Here is a 19,004-nt window from a genome sequence, read left to right as displayed (position 1 = left end):
TAATTTCACCACAGTCAGCTTTCTGCTCAGGGACCTAATAGGGAAAATACATACAATGAAATTGAGACATAGAGTGGGGCAGCAAGTCATAGGAATGCTAAAAGAGTGCTAAAATATAACCCAATAACCAGATTGCTGCTGGAGTTGCCTTATCTAAGTTCCTGTAATCCTGCATCTGTCTCCTTGTAATGAGTGGGTCAGAGGCCACATAGATCCAGAAGTTTTATCTTATCAAGGTGGTCTCCATTCCAAGTTGACAGGCTGATGTTTACACTATTTCATTTCTCTAGTCTCTGAAGCCCTTAGATCATGGAATAAAAATGCCTCCAGACAGAATATCTAACGAAGTGCTGAGGTTGTAGACTTGTGTGCTGTTAACCACGTCAGGAACTGCTTGCTGATAACAGCAGTTAAAATATTCATGTACACTTCATTACATCTCTATGAGAAAATCTTAGCATCATTGGCTCATATCCTGGATTTTCCCCCTCAGGTCCAACTCCTACCCACCCACCCCCCAAAGTCCTGCTTATGAAGCCAGGATAGAATTGTGTGCACGCTTTATATATTCTTTGTTAAAAAACAGAACGGAGAACTTAACTCCCCAGCAGCTGTCTAGTCCTTTAGGTATCTGTGAACAGGTGGTAACTGCTGAACATGTTTTGAGGGCCTCTATCTGGGAAATACCTTCTTAAGTGTCTCTCCCAAACATTATGGAGGATGACAGAAGAAGTTTGCCTGCAACCTTTGGGAGATAGTGATGTCCGGCAGCAAAGTCCTTTTTGACATGCATGTAGCCAAGTGCTTCCTGAAATAAAGATCAGAAAACCATCTAAGGGTGTTGAGATTGTAAATGTAATGGCAAAACAAAGCCAAATTGAATTGGCAATACAGAGCAATGTCCAGGGTGGATGACAACAGAGGTGACCCCACAGTCCTTTCAAGCTGGAGAGAAAGCTCTACAGAGTCTTCTGACCCATTGTGGGTCAGGTTTGAGGGCACAGGGAATGAGGGAAAAAAGGCAAGGAAGATGGGCTACACTTGGCCTCTGTTCTGACCCCATCTTTGACTCTGTGAAAACCTTCTCTAGACCACCCAGGGACGTGAGGGCACCCTTCAGTCTTTGATGAACTTTATACCACTTATTGCCCTCCCTTCCCCACTTTGATCAGTCACACTCCCTTCCCCAACTCCCTGGGGAAAATGAGAGAGAAGTTCTTATCTTTGGGGCTTATATTCACACTGACCAAGGCTTAGGCACAAATCCAGTTGCTCAGAGACAGGCCAAGGAGTGAGAGGAAGGCAGGCCTGAGAGTTGTGCCCTGTGGAACAGCAACAGTTTGAGCTGACCGGGAGAAGAGCATCCAATGGAACACTAAGAAGGCTGGGTGTGGGAGGTTTAGAGGGAGCCATAGTGTTATGAAGTTATTGGCATTACAGACCTATTTATGCTAAAATTCACATTGCCTAATCGGTTAACCTTTGGTCAGAACTATGTTAAAAACTCTGGAGGGAAATTTTTCTGAAGGGAAAATTTTCATTTCGAAGAGTAAGTAAAAGATCAAAATGAACTATTTGATGCAGTAGTGTAAGGGTCAACCCTCCGTTTATTGTGACATTTGTTTATGCAGATGATTGCCATTGAATTAAATTTGGCAAACTTTCCCTCCAACTTCATGAAAAATTTAAAATATACAAGGAAGTTTAAAGAATTGTACAGTGGACATCCATTTACATACCATCTCGATTATATAGTTGCTAACTTTTTGCTGCATTTACTTTATTATATATCTGTCTATCAGTTTTATTTTTAAACAGCTTTATTGAAGTATTACTGACATTCCATTAAATTCATCCATTTTAAAGTGTACCATTAGAAGAGTTTTAGTAAATGTAAACAAATATACAACCATCACCACAATCCAAGTTATAGAACATTTTCATCACCCAGAAAGTTCCCTTGTATCCATTTGTAGTTGGTCCCCACTCCCAGTCCCACCAAACTACTGATCATCTTACTGTCTGCATAGTTTTGCCTTTTCTAGAAATTTAATATAAACTGAATCATACAATATGTAGTCTTTTGTGTCTGGCTTCTTTCACTTAGCGTAATGTTTTCAAAGTTCATCCATGTTGTATCACAGTAATGCTTTCCTTTTATTGTCCAATGATGATTTTCCATTGCATAGATATATACCACATTTTGTTTATCCATTCATTCATCAGTTGATGAACATTTGGGTTGATTCCAGTTTTTGGCTATTATGAAATATGATGCTGTGATTGTTTATATCCAGGGTTTTATGTGGACATGTTCTCATTTCTCTTGGATAGATATCTAGCAGTGGGATTGCTAGGTCATATGGTAAATGTATGTTTAACATTCTAAGAAAATGCCAAAATGTTTTCTGAGGTGACTCTACTATTTTACATTCCCACCAGCATTATATAAGTGTTGCAGGTTCTCCACATGCTTGCTAGCACTTAGCATCGTCAGTCTTCTGGATTATAATCATTCTAGTGAGTGTGAAGCAGTATCTTGTAGTTTTAATTTGCATTTCATTTCCCTAATGACTAGTAATATTGAGGATCTCTTCTTGTGTGTATCTGCTATTCATTTTTTTTTTGTGAAGTGTCTGTTCAAATCTTTTGCCCATTTTTGAAAAATTGGGGTGTTTGTCTTATTATTGAGTTGTATGAGTTCTTTATATATGTTCTGAAATAAGTTCTTTATCAGGTACATGATTTGCAATTATTTTTTCTCCCATTTTGTGGCCTGTCTCTTCCATTTTCTTAATAACATCCTTTGAAGAGTAAACGTTTAATTTTGTTGAAGTCCAGTTTATCAGATTTTTTCTTTTAAGGATTGTGCTTTCAGTATCATATCTAAGAAATCTTTGCCTAAAACTAAGGTTGCAAAGATTTTCTTCTGTGTTTTCTTCTAGAAGTTTTATAGTTTTCAGTTTCATTTAAATCTGTGAACTATTTTGAGTTAATTTTTGTGTGACATGAGCTAAACAGCTAAGTTCTATGTTTGTTTGTTTTCTATAATGATGTTCAGTTATTCCGGAATCATTTGTTGAAGACTATCCTATCCTCCAATGAATTACATTGTGGAAATTAACCATAAATGTATGAGTTTACTTCTGGACTTTATCCTGTTCCATTGATCTATATGTCTGTCCTTAAGCCAGTACCCCACTGTCTCGATTACTGTAGCTTTATAGTAAGTCTTGAAGTCAGATGGTGTAAGTCCTCCAACTTTGCTCTTTCAAGATTGCTTTGGGGACTTCCCTGGCTGTCCAGTGGTTAAAACCCCTGCTTTGATTTTGATTAATTTTTTAAAATAAATTTATTTATTTTTGGCTGTGTTGGGTCTTCTTTGCTGCATGTGGGCCTTCTCTAGTTGTGGTGAGGGGGGGCTACTCTTCGTTGCGGTGCACGTGGTTCTTATTGCGGTGGCTTCTCTTGTTGCGAAGCACAGGCCCTAGAGTGTATGGACTTCAGTAGTTGTGGCGTGCGGGCTCAGTAGTTGTGGCACACAGGCTTAGTTGCTCTGCGGCATGTGGGATCTTCCTGGACCAGGGCTCAAACCCGTGTTCCTGCATTGGCAGGCAGATTCTTAACCACTGTGCCACCAGGGAAGTCCCTGATTTTGATTAATTTTGATTGCTGTGTTCAGTCTATAGCTATGTTGTCCAGTATGGTAGCTGTGACCACATGTAGCCGTTGGGCACTGGAAATATGGCTAGTTTGGATTGGTATGTACTATAATTCTGAATACAATGGACTTTGAAAATTTAGATGGAAAAAAGATGTAAAATATAGTTCATTAGTTTCTATGGATTAAAATGTTGAAATAATATTTTAGATATTTTGGGTTAAATAAAATATATTTATAAATAAATTTTAGTTTTCATTTGTTTGCTGCTATATAGAAATACTTTTGGTTTTTATATATTGGCATTCTATTTTTTTATCTTGCAAAATTTGTGAGTTCTACTAGTTTTGTAGATTCTTTTAGGATTTTCTGTGTAGTCATTTTATTTAGGAATAGAGACAGATTTGCTTCTTTTTTTAATCTTTTATGTCTTTTGTGTGTGTGTCCTTTTTTTTTTTTCCTTTCCTTATTGCCTTGGGTAGGGCTTTCATAATGTTAAGTGAAATGATGAGCGTGGTCATCCCTGCGATGTTCCTGATCTTAGCATTCACTATTTCATTATTGAGTATAATGTTTTCCATAGATGCCCTATATTAGATTCAGGCAGTTCCATTTTTCTTCCTAATTTGCTAAGAATTTTTGTCTTGAATGATTATTGAATTTTGTCAAATGAGTTTTCTTGCATCTACTGAAATGGTCATTTGGGTTTTTTCTGCCTTTATTTTGTTAATTCAGTGAATTGTCTTAGGAGTTTTCACATGTTAAATCAGCCTTTTCTATATTGCTGGATTTAATTTGCTAAAATATTTGGATTGATTTTTGTGTTTTTGTTCATAAGGCTTATTTGTAATTTTCTTTTTATATTTTTGTTAGGTTTTTATATCAGGGTTATGTTAGTCTCATAAAGTGAATTTGGAAGACGTATTCCTTCCTGCTCTAGTTTCTGAAGTGTTTACTTAATATTAGTTTTGATAGAATTCACCAGTAAAAACTTCTGGGTCTGGCATTTTGTGAGAAAATTTTTTATCATGAATTCAATGTCTTTAATAGATACAGAGCTATTCAGTTTTTATTTTGTGTCAGTTTTGGTAAGTGTTTTTCAAGGAACTTGTCAATCTCATCTAAGATATCAAATTTATTAGCATTTGATTATTCATATTTTCTTGTTTTCCTTTTAATACCTGTAAGATTTGTAGGGATAGTCCCTCTTATCACCCTTGTTATTGGCAATTTGTATTCTCTTTTTTTCTTAATTGTTCTAGCTAAAGTTTTTATCAACTTTATTGATTTTTTTAAAGAATCAACTTTTGGGGGCTTCCCTGGTGGCGCAGTGGTTGAGAGTCCGCCTGCCGATGCAGGGGACACGGGTTCGTACCCCGGTCCAGGAGGATCCCACATGCCGTGGAGCGCCTGGGCCTGGAGCCATGGCTGCTGAGCCTGCGCGTCCGGAGCCTGTGCTCCGCAATGGGAGAGGCCACAGCAGTGAGAGGCCCGCGTACCGCAAAAAAAAAAAAAAAAAAAAGAATCAACTTTTGGACTTTATTGATTTTCACTATTTGTTTTGGATTTTATTTCTGTTTTTATCTTTTTTCTTCTTTTAACTTTGTCATCTTTTTCTAGCTTCTTAAGGTAGTCCCTTATGTCATTGATTTTTGGACCTTTATAGTATAAATACTTACATTTGTAAATTTCCCTCTTGGCATTATATTAGCTGCATCTCACAACTTTTATTATGTGGTATTTTCATTATCATTCGTTCAAAACATTTTCTAATTTTTCTTGTGATTTCTTCCTTGACGCACAGGTTTTATAGAGGTATGTTCTTTAATTTCCAAATATTTGCTGTACAAGAAGAAGAAGGGCATGCTTGGCAGAGAACAGTCAGGGAGCCTCTTGGGGTTGCTGGAATCATTTGGTCTATTGCTGGACTCCTCAGGGCAGTGGTTCTGCAGTGGGTCCTAATGACTCTTGACTAACGCTTAAGGTTCATCTTGTCAGTACTGGAGAGCTGTGACGGGTTTTAAACAGGTTGGGACTGATCCTGGTAAGACGTGAAAGCTCTAAGAATAGTCTGTTATTGTAATTGTTACATGGAGGCTTTAGGAAACTCATCCTGGGGGCTATGGGTGGCGGGGGGTGGGGGTGGCGGGCAGATAATAGACACTGGCATGTCAGTATATAAGATACCTTTCCTTTGTCCAGGTGATAGTGAAGCCCTTCTGATGGAAGTGTTTAGGAGAGGCAGGACTAGAGATTGTGCAGTGGAATGGTGGTGATGGAAGAGGGTGGAGTGGTAAGGAAGAGCGAGACATAGAGGAAAATGCTGATGCGGGTGTAGGAGTGTGATGTCTCCAGTGACAAGATGGGCATTCAGGAGGAAGAGCACATTTAGTGTACCTGAACAGGTTCTGCGAGACTCATCACAGAGACCATTATGTTTGTTGAATTTGGCGACAAGGGAGTTTATATTGCCTGGTACATGTGTATAAAGAATAGTATATCCACTGTCGGCAATTCCAAATAGATTGAAATTCAGCAATTAAAATAAACATTTTGACAAACTGTGAACCAAAATTGAATTCATATTGGCAGTTATACCCACTAAACTTTCGAAGTATTATATATATTTTCAAGCATGATTCTTGAGAATAGCTCTAACATTTTGGGGAGGAGGTGGGGGGATACGAAAACATCTTATTTCTGCTCTTGAGAGTCTTTGTTTAAATTCATCCTAACTATTCTTGCCTCATGGTCTTGTGAGTATCCAAAGTGGACACATTCCACCAGCTAAGGGTTTGCAGTTTAGACAGGGGTAATAGTCCCAGGCATGCTGGAAATAGTGACCTATTATTATTGAGAAGGGCCCTCTTTGACCCCTGTGATGGAGAGAATGGTGGACTCTATCTCTGTGGGGAGAAGCTCAGATTAATCTGTAATTACCTTGGGGTTCCAAATTTTGGGGCAAGAACTTCCTAGTTCTTAGTTTCTAGTCTTTTCCTCGATTAGACTCATAAATAAATAAGACTTTTAATCTTCTTATTACATATTGATCTGATAGAACCGCAAATTTGTTTTGAACGTGACATGGTCATATGTGTTCCTTCCTAAGTCATTCGTTTTTTTGGCTGTCAGTGGTTATCACCTTGGACCCATTTTCCTTTTGGAAAAGGTTTGACCTTCTCATTGTGAGTCCTTTTTGGGGGAGTTCCCTGGTTGCCTAGTGGTTAGGATTTGGGGCTTTCACCGCCATGGCCTGGGTTCAGTCCCTGGTCGGGGAACCGAGATCTCGCAAGCTGCATGGTGCAGCCAAAAATAAATAAATAAATCCATAAAAGAAAGCTTTAAGTCGTTCTTGATAATATGTAATCCTAACTACTAACCGGTTGTTAGTTGCTTGTCAAAACAGTCCAGCAAGAGTTCGTCTTGGTTCTGCTGGAAGATTTTTGTTCTCCACAATTGGACATATAAGAAGAGTGGAAGACTTCCCCCAGTTGTTAAGTGTTTCTATATATATATTTAGTTAGTTAGTTAGTTTATTTTTATTTATGGCTGTGTTGTGTCTTTGTTTCTGCGTGCAGGCTTTCTCTAGTTGCGGCTAGCGGGGGCTACTCTTCATAGTGGTGCGCAGGCTTCTCGTTGGAGTGACTTCTCTTGTTGCGGACACGGGCTCTAGGTGCTCCTGTATGAAAACTCAGTCCAGTGAGCAGAGTACCAAGGTTCTGTGTGTTCTCTTGGCTCCCTAGGTTGAAGTGTGCTCCTTGTTTTTCCTTGATTCAGTAGCACCCTCGTGTTTTGCAATGCTCTCTCTGGGTAGCCTTATCTAGGCCTCCAAACACATCCTAATCTTCTGACGCCCCGAGCCGGACTAGAAGATAAGGCCCCCTGGTGGTCCAGTGGTTAAGATTCTGTGTTTCACTGCTGGAGGCCTGGGTTCAATTCCTGGTCAGGGAACTAAGATCTCACAAGCCTCACGGCCAAAAAGAAAAAGATTAGGCCCCCACCCAAGTCTTGATGTTCAGGGTTCTGTTTTGTAACTAGCTTACTTTCCTGTTAACATTAAAATTAATATATGAACTACTTTCTGTGTCAGTAAACTTAGCTATGCAACATCCTTTTCAGGGACTGCATATCCTGTATCATTTCCTCAGAAAAAATTTACAGAGGTAGAATTGCTAGTTCAGTGCACCTTCTGAGGCTCTTTGATAGCCATAACCATTGTGCTTTAAAGGAGAATGTAGGGGCCAGAAAGGCTGCCCACGGACTTCTAAATTCTCCTTGCAATTAGGGCTCATTAGTTGCCGGGAATTCAGAGATTTTAAACAGGGGTGTTTTTTGTTTGTTTTGTTTTTCTGGGTTTATACAAGAAGTCCAAGCCTGAGATTTTCTGCAAGTAACAGGCCTAACTAGAGGTGCACTTACCATGTATAGCCTCCTACAGCAGCTTGAGGAAACAAATCACATTAGGGAACCTAACAGCTCTTTTTCTTAAATTGGATGCTGGGTCGTTATTTACTGTAAATAGGATGGTTTCGCATAAGTTTCAAATCAAACTAATTTCTTTGAAGGGTCGTTAATGAAAACAAAGATCGAAAAATCAAGAGATCCAAGAAATCACTAAGACTATAAGAGTCTGAACTTAAAAGATGAAACAGAGAACCAAGAGGAAGAATTTGAAAGTCAAGCCTGGGCCTGCAATAGAGATGAATGTATGCATTTCTCAAAATGCAGAGCACTCTGAAAGAAACTACATTATAATTTGATTTCTTTTTTTTTTCTTTCTAGGTATCTCATTCAGTTGCTAAACTTATATTAGTTAATTTCCACTGGCAAGTCGCAGAGATAATGGACAGGTAAGGTGTTTGGGGGAGGAAGAAGAGATGGCATTGCCCATAGCTCCTCTCTCTGCCTACCCGCCCAGTGATGATTATTGTTTATGTTTTGGAGAATGTCCTTAACAGTGTGCAGATTATATTTTTAAAACACTGGATCATAGTGTATAGCCTTTTTTTCCTCAGTATATGGTGAACATTTTCCCATGTTTTCAGCATATTCTTTCTACCCCAGTTTTAACTAGCACAGTATTTTATTATATAGATGTTCCATACTTTTCCAAACCCCTGTTGTTGTACAGTGAAGTTAGGTCAAATTTTTTATGCCATTGTTAATTTTTAATCAGTGTCCTTCTAGATAACACTTGACAGTATCTCCAGTTATTTCTTTCAGACACATCAAGTGAGGAATACATCATGACATAGTGCATATTACCTTCAGAAAAAAGGTCAGCTAGTTTACCCCGCACTTCCAGAACCAGAGCCCTTGAGGCACACAACTTGGAGTCTCAGGTGTCCTGGAAGTTGTCAGGAGGAGGGGTTCTTCCTCCTTACGCATCCTCTAAGGGGGTTCCTCTAAGAGGCATGTGCTTCTGTCTAGCTCAGGGTTTCTCATCCTAAGCACTGTTGATGTGTTGGGCTAGATAACTCTTTGTTGTGAAGGGACTGTTCTGTGAATTGTAGGAGGTTTGGAAGAATCTCCGGGGTCTACCTACTAGAAGTCCGTAAATCAAAAATGCCTCTGGACTGCCAGCTAACTCCTGGAGAACAAAACTGCTCCTGCTGAGCAGTACACTGGTCACTACCCCTGCTCTTTCACACCACAGTGAGTCTTCCTTCTCTGTATGGTGTGATTCTGTTGATTGGCAGAGGAAGATCATTATGCCTTTCCTTCTCTAGGCTAAGAAGGCCAAACTAGCCAGAGCAGCCCAGCCTGATCAGGAAAGAGCAAATGCATTCCTGGTTCACTAACTGCACTCTCACTGTCTATACTGAAGAGCTGAATACAGTTAGGTAGACTTCCAGATGAACTTCCCTGTCTGCACTGCTATCCAAAACTCTGGAACCACATAGGTTCCGGTAATGGGTATCTAGCACTGTCCAAACTCTCTAGCCTAACTTGGGGATGGAGACAATTTGGATAGCTATAAAGATACTAAGAATAGTAGTGTGAGAACTAGGAATAAAAATTAAAGTAGGCATTCTGACTAGGCAGAGTAAGGAAATCATGTATACGAGATGTAGTTCTTCCCTGCTCAGATTCCTGGTGTCTTGGTAATGTGATTACCTGGACTTTGTGTGGCACTTTTATTGCCACATGATAACTGTTTTTATTTTTAAATGTATTTATGCCATACCTCATTCCAGAAAGGAATTAAATTTTTATTATGAAATTTTTTTCCCCAAAAATGTGTGAGTGTGCACTCACATGCCATATTTGTGATGTATATAGGTTTTAAAGACAAATAAAGCAAACAAAGAAACCCTCTGACCTTTACTCAGAGACCTCTCTGATGGCAGTCCCTGCCTGGCTACAATCCCTTCCTTTTCCAGGGCGACCAGTACCTTGAATTCGGTATTGATCATTTTCTTATTTATTCTTAAATTATATATCTTTTAGTTTTGTATGTTTTTAGAACTTTACAGGCATGGAATCATATCATATGTATTCTTCAACTTTTTAAATTAACAAGGTTGAACATTATGACATCTTATCCATCCTCCTGTCAAAAACTATTTGTGAGTTTTTAGTTTTTTGCTGTTAAAAATAATGCAACTCTGAAAACTGTTGTACATGACTTATAGTGTCACATAATTTTTCTAGGGTTAAGTACAGAAAGTGAATAGCTGATCTGTAGAGTATGTGTTACTTCAGCTTTACTAGATAATGCCAAAATGTTGTCCAAAGTGATTGTACCATGTTATATACCCACTAGTGGTGTAGGAGTGTCAGAATTAAAGTTTTACAGTCTGGTGGGTGTAAATGGCATCTGGTTGTCTTTAATTTCAATGTCCAGGTTATTAAGGAGGTTGATCATTTTTTCCTATGTGATTTGTGCTTCCTCTTCTGTGAAATGCCTGTTATGTCTTTTGCCCATTTTTCTAATTGTTGTTTTTCATTTCAAATGGACGTTTAGGAGTTTTTGTTTTGTTTATTCTGAATATCAGTTGTTTACCAGTTGTATATGTATTGAATTATCTTTCAGTTTATAGCTTGGCTTTTCACTTTATCTTGTCTTCTGATGAACTGAAGTTCTTTTGGCTTGCGGGATCTCAGTTTCCTGACCAGGGATTGAACCTGGGCTACAGCAGTGAAAGCCCAGAATCCTGACCACTAGACTACCAGGGAGTTCCCTGAATTGAAGTTCTTAAATGTAGCATACAGAGTTTTCCTTTATGCTTTGCTTTTTCTGTGCCTTGAAGATATCCTTTCCTATTCTGAAGACATAGAGATATTTGCTTGTAATTCTAGAAAGAGACTTAAAGCAGATATGGTCCTTCATAAGTATTTTTCTTATAGTTGAGTGCCTTTAGGACAGAGTTGTTATTCTTATACCAATTGAGAGCTAAAAAAATTGAAAAAGCAGAAAGTATTTGTAGTAAGGTAAAAAGCCAGCTTGGTTTTGCGAGAAGGTAGTTAAAAGACAAAGACGCTTCAGTGTGACTGCAGCACATGTTGGTCTATCCTGTTTTTGTTCAGAAGTAAAACTATTTGTCTTCAGGTTCTGATTCCCTTTACTTCTGCGTTTTGTTTTGTAGATACAAGTCTAATTGTGCTCAACTGCTCGTTGAGGCTCGAGTTCAGCCCAATCCGTCGAAACATGTGAGTGTCTCCTCCTTGAATAAGGCTTCTCCTGTTGCCCGTGGCTCTTTCTGTGGCTCACATTGTTATTGAGAACCATCTTGCCTTGTTTGTAGTGCAATATGCCCATGATATTTGTTCCAGCATAAGCCTAAATCTTCCATTTCCTTTATAGTTTGGAAATTTTCCTCATAGATGAGGAGTGAATCATTGCCTGCCCTCTCCAGCCTCACCTTTTTCCTTGCACTTACATACAGCCTGTACTCTATTCCTGCTGTGTTCTTGGTGTTCCCACTCACCACATGCCTCTTTGACTCTGCTTGTGCCTTCCCTGGTCTGGAATGTCCAGATTCTGTCCCCATCTCTGCTTGTGGAAATGGAACTCATCTTTAGAGACCCACATCCAAGCCATCTCTCACAAAACATATCTCCTGGGACCACTCCCCTCCAAACTCCTCTATTTATATCTTTAAACCTTTATGTGTATGTTGTAGTAATTCACTCATATCTTTTCAGCTCCCCTACTAGACTATAAGTGCTTTTTAAGTTTAGGAATCAATGTATAGCAATTTCCTCTGTATCTGAGAGTTCAGTCAGCATTTGTCAAATGAATGAGGGCCATGTTAAAAGCACTCTCAGGAGGGAGAATTGGGGCTCAGATCACCACATAACTTCTGCAGTCTCTTAGGAGAAAATTTCTAGGAGAATACTGGACAAACATGAGAATACGGTCCTTTTCCTCAAGTTATTTTTTGTATTCCCAGTAAACTAACAAGAACCTAATGTTAAACATGTAGTGGACTTTTTCATTGGTTAGTGTTTTTGGCTGGGGTCCCCAGATTGTCTTTGCCAGTTTGTGTAGCATGGTATGGATTCTGGAGTTTAAGCTTTACAGTTATTTGCCCACAAACTAGAAGAGTTTCTTCCCTTGTAGAAGCCTTCCTCATCTCTCTAAATTAATTGTATGTGACATCTCTTTGGTATGTTAAGGATGAGTTGTAACTTGGTAAAAACTGTAATACTCTATGTTTTGGACATATTGATATGGGAAAACCACTGTCTTTGACACGTAAAACTGCATTGTGGGCTGTTAGAGGCTCACACTCAGCCTCTAAGCACCTATATGGCTGGGTTTGTAGTACTTGTTGAGGAGCAACTCTGTGCTGTGCTGAATGAGGGCAGTTTTCAAAAGAAACCCAATAGTCTCTGAAAGAAGGTGGATTGAATGACCTCTGAGGACCTTGACAGTTCTGAAATCCTGGTCTTTTCAGCCTGACGTTATAAACTACTGTTAGTTCTCATTTCCATCTTCTCTCTGCCTCTCTAAATCCTAGTGATTCATCAAGCCTAGTTCAGTTACCACCTCCTTCAGAAAGCCTTCCTGATAATATGCTTTCTGCTCAAAACTGGAACTCGCAGAGTGCACACATTGCAGTTGAGTTCTGACACTTGTTGCGGGGTCAGAATTGCCTCCCATGGCTCATATCACTCTGCCTCTCCCCAGGTCCCCACAACCCATCCCCCTCACCACTGCGCAGTGTGTATGCAGTTTGTGCGGAAGGAAAACCTACTGTCTCTGGCCTGTCAGCACCAGTTTTGCCGCAGCTGCTGGGAGCAACACTGCTCAGTACTTGTCAAGGATGGCGTGGGTGTGGGTGAGTCTGCCATAGGATTTATAAAAGGCTGGCATGAAGTATTTAGCTTTAGCTCTGCCCTTTCAGGTTCTCAGGTCAACTGAGTGTTTTCTTGTGAGCCTAATTGAAGTTTTTATTGTCAGAACCATTGGTTTCCAAACACATCTGTCTGAACAATGGCAACGTTTAGACCTGAGCAAAATGAGAGAGTTAAGGCTAATGTTTGGGCATATATGTAAACGTTGGTGTGAATGCAAGGCTACCTTCTCTTGCCTTTTGGGAGAACTGTCCTTTAAGCTGCCTACCGTATCTATCTTGATTCTCAGAGTGGCAGCCATAACTCAGAAACACCTAGAGAGTTAGCTGTTATTTAGGAAATATAAGCACAAATCAAACTTGATGATCAGTTAAAGGAATATTTAACTATGACTTGATATTTGAAACTAAATCAGCATTACTTTAATTGTGTCTGCAAAATCTCATTGTATTGACGGTAATCACATGCATGTAATATTAAACATCACAGAACTAAATTGTTAGTTAATAACCCTATAGGATTTTTTTTTTTTTTTTTTTTTTTTTTTTTTGCGGTACGTGGGCCTCTCACTGTTGTGGCCTCTCCCGTTGCGGAGCACAGGCTCCGGATGCACAGGCTCAGCGGCCATGGCTCACGGGCCCAGCCACTCTGCGGCATGTGGGATCTTCCTGGACCGGGGCACGAACCCGTGTCCCCTGCATTGGCAGGCAGACTCTCAACCACTGTGCCACCAGGGAAGCCCACCCTATAGGATTTTTTAAACAGTTTTGTTTTTTATTGGTGCTGTTTGTGATATATATGATTTAATTTGTTTTGTTTTTGTTGGGGTTTTTTTGGTGGCTCTGTGCGGCTTACAGGATCTTAGTTCCCCGACCAGGGATTGAACCCAGGGCTCTGGCAATGAGAATGCCGAGTCCTGACCACTGGACCATCAGGGAATTCCCTATCCTATTTAATTTGGAATAATATTTTAGTTGCATCACTGTGCAAATATATTAATTTCTCTCTTCTTTGAATAAATTCTGATGCTTTAGGGGTTTCTTACATAGAATCTGAATTTGTTGGTTGAACTCAGCAAATATATTATCGCTGTGTCTTCTGCGATACAGTTGTCCATCAGGTTATCTTTGTTCAACAGGTGTCTCTTGCATGGCTCAGGACTGCCCGCTTCGAACACCAGAGGACTTTGTGTTTCCATTGCTGCCCAATGAAGAATTGAGAGACAAATACAGACGCTACCTCTTCAGGGACTATGTGGAGGTATGCCCAGCCCCTGTTGTGCCCTCTGTCTTCCCAGGCCTGCTTTTCATCAGATGCTCACCAGTTACTTTATAGACTAGACTGCCAGTAGATGCTTTCGTTTGAAGAAAGAGCTCCACGGCTTTAAAACAGTTTGAAAACTACTAGAGTGCTAGTGAATCCCAGGTCTTTTGCTTCCTTGTTATGTATCCCTTGACCCATTATTTTACCTCTCTGAGCCTTGGTTTTCTCTTGTAGAATGGTCAGGCATCCCCACCTTATACAGAGTTGCTTAAACAAGCTGTTGTATGTCGGGATAAACACAAGTCAGGCATGTCTCAGGAGTTGCTGTTCTGTTCAGTTCACTGTGTGGTTCAGCACAAAGAAGAGGTGTTGCTTTTTGGGCAATTGGAAAACTTGTTCAGGTTTTCAGCATGGTCAGTTTTGGAGTCCTTCCCCTCTATTGTGCTACCTGTTCAGGCTTGTTTGTTCTATGCAGCATAATTTTCATCTTTGTCTTTCATGCCCAAGCTTATTGGATTGATTGACGGTCTGGGTTGTCTCATGCACATGCCACAGGAAAAGCAGTGCCTTGTTCCTTGTGCTGTTTTCTGCCTTTGGTAGATGCCTGAGGGTCATTGAGCCCCTCAGAGTCTTATGCGCAGCTGAGTGGTCTGTGTTCCTTTCCAGCCCTGGTCCGTATGCCCTTTCATTTCAGAGACACACTTCTGTATTCCATTTTGTCATGTAATCTTAGAGCATTCTAGTGAGTTGCTACCTAGTTTAAGCTAAGCATTCAAAGGTCATTTTCAGGGATCTTCCTGGTGGTCCAGTGGTCAAGAATCTGCCTTCCAACGCAGGGGATTCGGGTTTGATCCCTGGTTGGGGAACTAAGATCCCACATGCCGCGGGGCAACTAAGCCTGTGTGCTCTGGAGCCTGTGCGCCACAACTAGAGAGAAGCCCACATGCTGCAACGAAGAGCCCACACACCTCAACGAAAGATCCCGCATGCCACAGCGAAGATCCCATGTGCCGCAACTAAGACCTGACGCAGCCAAATAAATAAATATTAAAAACAAGCAAACAAACAAAGGTCATTTGCACTACCTGCCTAATGTCTGGTCTTCACAACATCCATCTTGAATTCCTGTAGCCCCTTGATATAAGTCATCAGCTGGAAGAACAGAAGGTGTTTGAGTACTCAGGGAGGTCTAATTTGGAGGCACCAACTAGGGGATGTCCTCATTATTCCTCCCCTTGGTGTGTTCACAGAGTCACTACCAGCTCCAGCTGTGCCCTGGTGCAGACTGCCCCATGGTTATCCGGGTACAGGAGCCCAGAGCTCGCCGAGTACAGTGCAATCGGTGCAACGAGGTCTTCTGGTAAGAGTGAGTGTGGGTGCTGAGCAGCCCTGGGCTTCTGCCTTCCCCTGCTCTAAAGCATCACTGCCGTTGCTCTTATGAGGGTGGGGCTGGGAGAGGCAGGGTCGTTGAGCCAGAAGAGCAGCTCTGTTCCACGTGGGCAGGGTTTGTACCTAGCATCTCATGTTCCATGAGATGTTTGATAATAGTCAGTCTGGAGACAAGAACGGGGCACAGATTCTTGGGGAATGTGCTGTGGTTATGCTGCTGAGACTCATGGCCCAGAGACTGCATGTCTGTATGGGTGTGTATCTACCTGCACAGATAATTCACATACTACTGTATCTGAAAGCAACAACCATCAACGTTTTAATCTTTCTCTTGGCCTTTCTGCTAATTTTATAAACTATAATCCATAAATGTGTTTATATTTACCTGGGGTTTACTCTATTCAGTAGACATGATGGGAATAGCTAAAGTATACTGAAGGCTTACCAGAGGAAATGCTCTGTCCTGATCATTTTACCTTCATTGTCACAACAACTGTGTATGATTGTACTGTTGTTACTCTTATGTTATAGGTGAGGAAATTGAGGTGCAAGGTAATGGCAGAGCCATAATTTAGGTCCAGACCTGTCCCCAATTCATGCCTCCCTGGAAAATTCACGGTGGGGCTTCAGAGAAAGTACGTAGAAAATGTGGTATATGTGCATATGTGCCTGCCTCTCAAGATGTTGTTGAGGGAGTCTGTGATTCACCAAAGGTTAAGAACCACTAATGTGGTTGCTTTCCATCCTTTGTGTCCTGCATTATGAACTTCTTTTCCCTGGGACATGTGTTAGGCTACCTGCCTGAGAGCCTTTATCCATAACGTTGTGTTGGCTTGGACAAAAGGGAAATTAAAAACATGGGAGCCTGGCCTGATGAATGTTGGAGTGTTTTTCTTTTCTGATTTTAAGTTTCAAGCATTGTCAGATGTATCATGCCCCCTACAGATTGCACAAGTGCTGGCATTGTGCATCCTGTGTGCACATCTGACTTGGAGATAAGCCAAGGCTCCCAGAACTGGATCTCATTCCTGCCTTGGGCCTGAGTTGAGATATCTTAGAATGCATCCCCATGCCCTTTTGGAAGCTGAATTCTGAATTTGATATCCTGTCAGGAAGGATTGACACCACATAAGATATTTGAAACAAACATTTCATTTGGGTTTATTGAGAGAAATTCACACAGTACTTCAGTATAATCCTGGGTGAGAAAAGGTCTCAGATGCCTTGATAGGTGACGTTACCTCTTTGAAAAGCTCTAATTCAGGATCTGTTGGCTTGGACAGAAGGAAAATGAAGAACACAGGATCTGACCTAACAATTATCTTTTCTGGTTTTAAGTTTCAAGTGTCGTCAGATGTATCACGCCCCCACAGACTGCGCCACAATTCGGAAATGGCTCACGAAGTGTGCAGACGACTCTGAAACAGCCAACTACATTAGTGCTCACACTAAAGACGTAAGGACTGTATCTTACCTGTCATGGATCTGCCCTCCTTAGTGCTACCCAGGGCCTTGCCCAGGAGATGTACCGTCTGAGAGCAGAACAGGGCTCTTGATGGAGGCTCTTGATCAGGGCCTCAGGGCTCTTGATGGAGGCTGCCCAGACCTGGCAGAGTTTGTAGCAATTTATCATGGTATGCACCGAGTGCATTTATTTTAATAAATTGCTGAAATGCTTGGAGAAGTTTGACCCTTAGGAAAACTAATTAGAAGAAGACTAGGTTTTATTGAATGTTTCCCAAGCTTTAACAGCTCTGGGAGGGAGGTAGTTGATAGCCACACATAATAAATAGCAGAACTCTAATGCAAGCCCAAGCCTGCCCAATTCTCATTCTGGAAACTTCCCATGGGAAAGCATGGCCTGTAGCCCCTTGAGTTCTGCACGACTCAGCACTCAAGGATGTACCCTGTGCCAGTCACACGCTGAGTTGATGCACCCACAAGCACAGCTGTGACCATGACATCATTAAGCATAGTCCTTTTCGTGGCGATGGAAGAGCACAGCATCAGACTGATCTCTGCATTGCTGCCTGGGGTTGCTGGCATCTCTCAAATGAGAGCGAGCTTTAGAGGTTATTTCCTTGGCCTCTCCTGGAAGCAGAAGTTCAGGCAAGCTGATGAGGACTTAGTCCAGTGTGGCAGCTTTTACGCTGCTTTGGCGTTCCTCCCAAGCAGGCAAGCTCTCTACTGACTCAGCTTGTGCTTAATCTGAGCGGCCTCGTGGCAGGGACAGATGGTGCTTGGAGTGTTTCAGAGCCAAACATGCTGACCTCATTTCCTTGAATTGCTGTTCCAGCCTCAGCGACCCGCCACATTTAAGTGAGATGCTCCTCCCCAGAAGTGCTCGCACGATGAGCTACTGGGCACGGGTGCCGGGAGCTTTGTGTAATTTGTCTTAGAACCGGCCTGATGGTGCGTGAGCCTAATGGCACCCTTCTGTCTCCTCAGTGTCCCAAGTGCAACATCTGCATTGAGAAGAATGGAGGCTGCAATCACATGGTGAGCAGATGCCTGTACGTTTTGCTTATGTGACATGGAACCTTTGGTCAGCGTGCTCTTAACATGTTCTCTTCTGTTTCCCTCTGACAGCAATGCTCCAAGTGTAAACACGGTGAGTCCCAGGCTTGATGTACAAGGCCCAGTGGCACAGTCTCTGTTTCTTGTGCACGGGTCTCCACTGCTTATTTAGTGAGTGCTTTTGTGGTGAAGTGATAAAACAGAGGGCAGCCTCAGTCACTTATAGTCATGATAACCAGATTAAAGCATTTATTGATTTATTATTTTTCGGTCCCTTTTATAATCCCACTGCCGTCTCGCTGACGCATGTAGTCAGAAGTCAAGTTTGGGGTGACTGTTAGACCCTCGTGAATCCTCAGTCATCCAAGAAGAAGGTTTTAGTGTGTTCTTTTTATTTTTGCCAAGGCAGGTAAGTAGCATGGGGCTTATCTGGGCTGCCTTACAGATACCTTTTAAGCAGGCTGTACATGGTTTTACTGGAGGCAGTAAAATAATAGTTTTCCATTGAGGTTTTTTTTTTATATATATATATAAATTTATTTACTTATTTATTTTTGGCTGCGTTGGGTCTTTGTTGCTGTGCGTGTGCTTTCTCTAGTTGTGGCAAGTGGGGGCTACTCTTTGTTGCGGTGCATGGGCTTCTCATTACAGTGGCTTCTCCTGTTGTGGAGCACGGCCTCTAGGCGTACAGGCCTCAGTAGTTGTGGCTCGCGGGCTCTAGAGCTCAGGCTCAGTAGTTGTGGTGCACGGACTTAGTGGCTCCGTGGCATGTGGGAACTTCCTGGACCAGGGCTCGAACCCGTGTCCCCCTGCGTTGGCAGGCGGATTCTTAACCACTGTGCCACCAGGGAAGTCTCCTCTGAGGTTTTAT

The 19,004-nt window shown here is 41.4% G+C and overlaps 1 protein-coding gene across 4 annotated transcripts in view; it reads left to right on the top strand.

The window, feature by feature from the left end:
* The window catches only part of ARIH2 (ariadne RBR E3 ubiquitin protein ligase 2), a 45,340-nt gene that overhangs the window by 20,197 nt on the left and 6,139 nt on the right, over positions 1 to 19,004 (top strand). For all 4 annotated transcript variants that reach the window (XM_030867057.3, XM_030867056.3, XM_030867055.3 and 1 more), the window contains 8 exons: positions 8,444 to 8,511; positions 11,251 to 11,314; positions 12,798 to 12,948; positions 14,103 to 14,224; positions 15,478 to 15,587; positions 16,955 to 17,072; positions 18,065 to 18,115; positions 18,206 to 18,227. In XM_030867057.3, coding sequence (XP_030722917.1) covers positions 8,444 to 8,511; positions 11,251 to 11,314; positions 12,798 to 12,948; positions 14,103 to 14,224; positions 15,478 to 15,587; positions 16,955 to 17,072; positions 18,065 to 18,115; positions 18,206 to 18,227 — 706 coding nt within the window. The remainder of the gene's footprint in view (positions 1 to 8,443; positions 8,512 to 11,250; positions 11,315 to 12,797; positions 12,949 to 14,102; positions 14,225 to 15,477; positions 15,588 to 16,954; positions 17,073 to 18,064; positions 18,116 to 18,205; positions 18,228 to 19,004) is intronic.

This window comes from Globicephala melas, chromosome 11, assembly GCF_963455315.2.
Source record: "Globicephala melas chromosome 11, mGloMel1.2, whole genome shotgun sequence".
Classification (NCBI taxonomy): domain Eukaryota; kingdom Metazoa; phylum Chordata; class Mammalia; order Artiodactyla; family Delphinidae; genus Globicephala; species Globicephala melas.
Note: the sequence above shows the minus strand (reverse complement) of the source record. Positions and strands in the feature narration are given on the sequence as shown.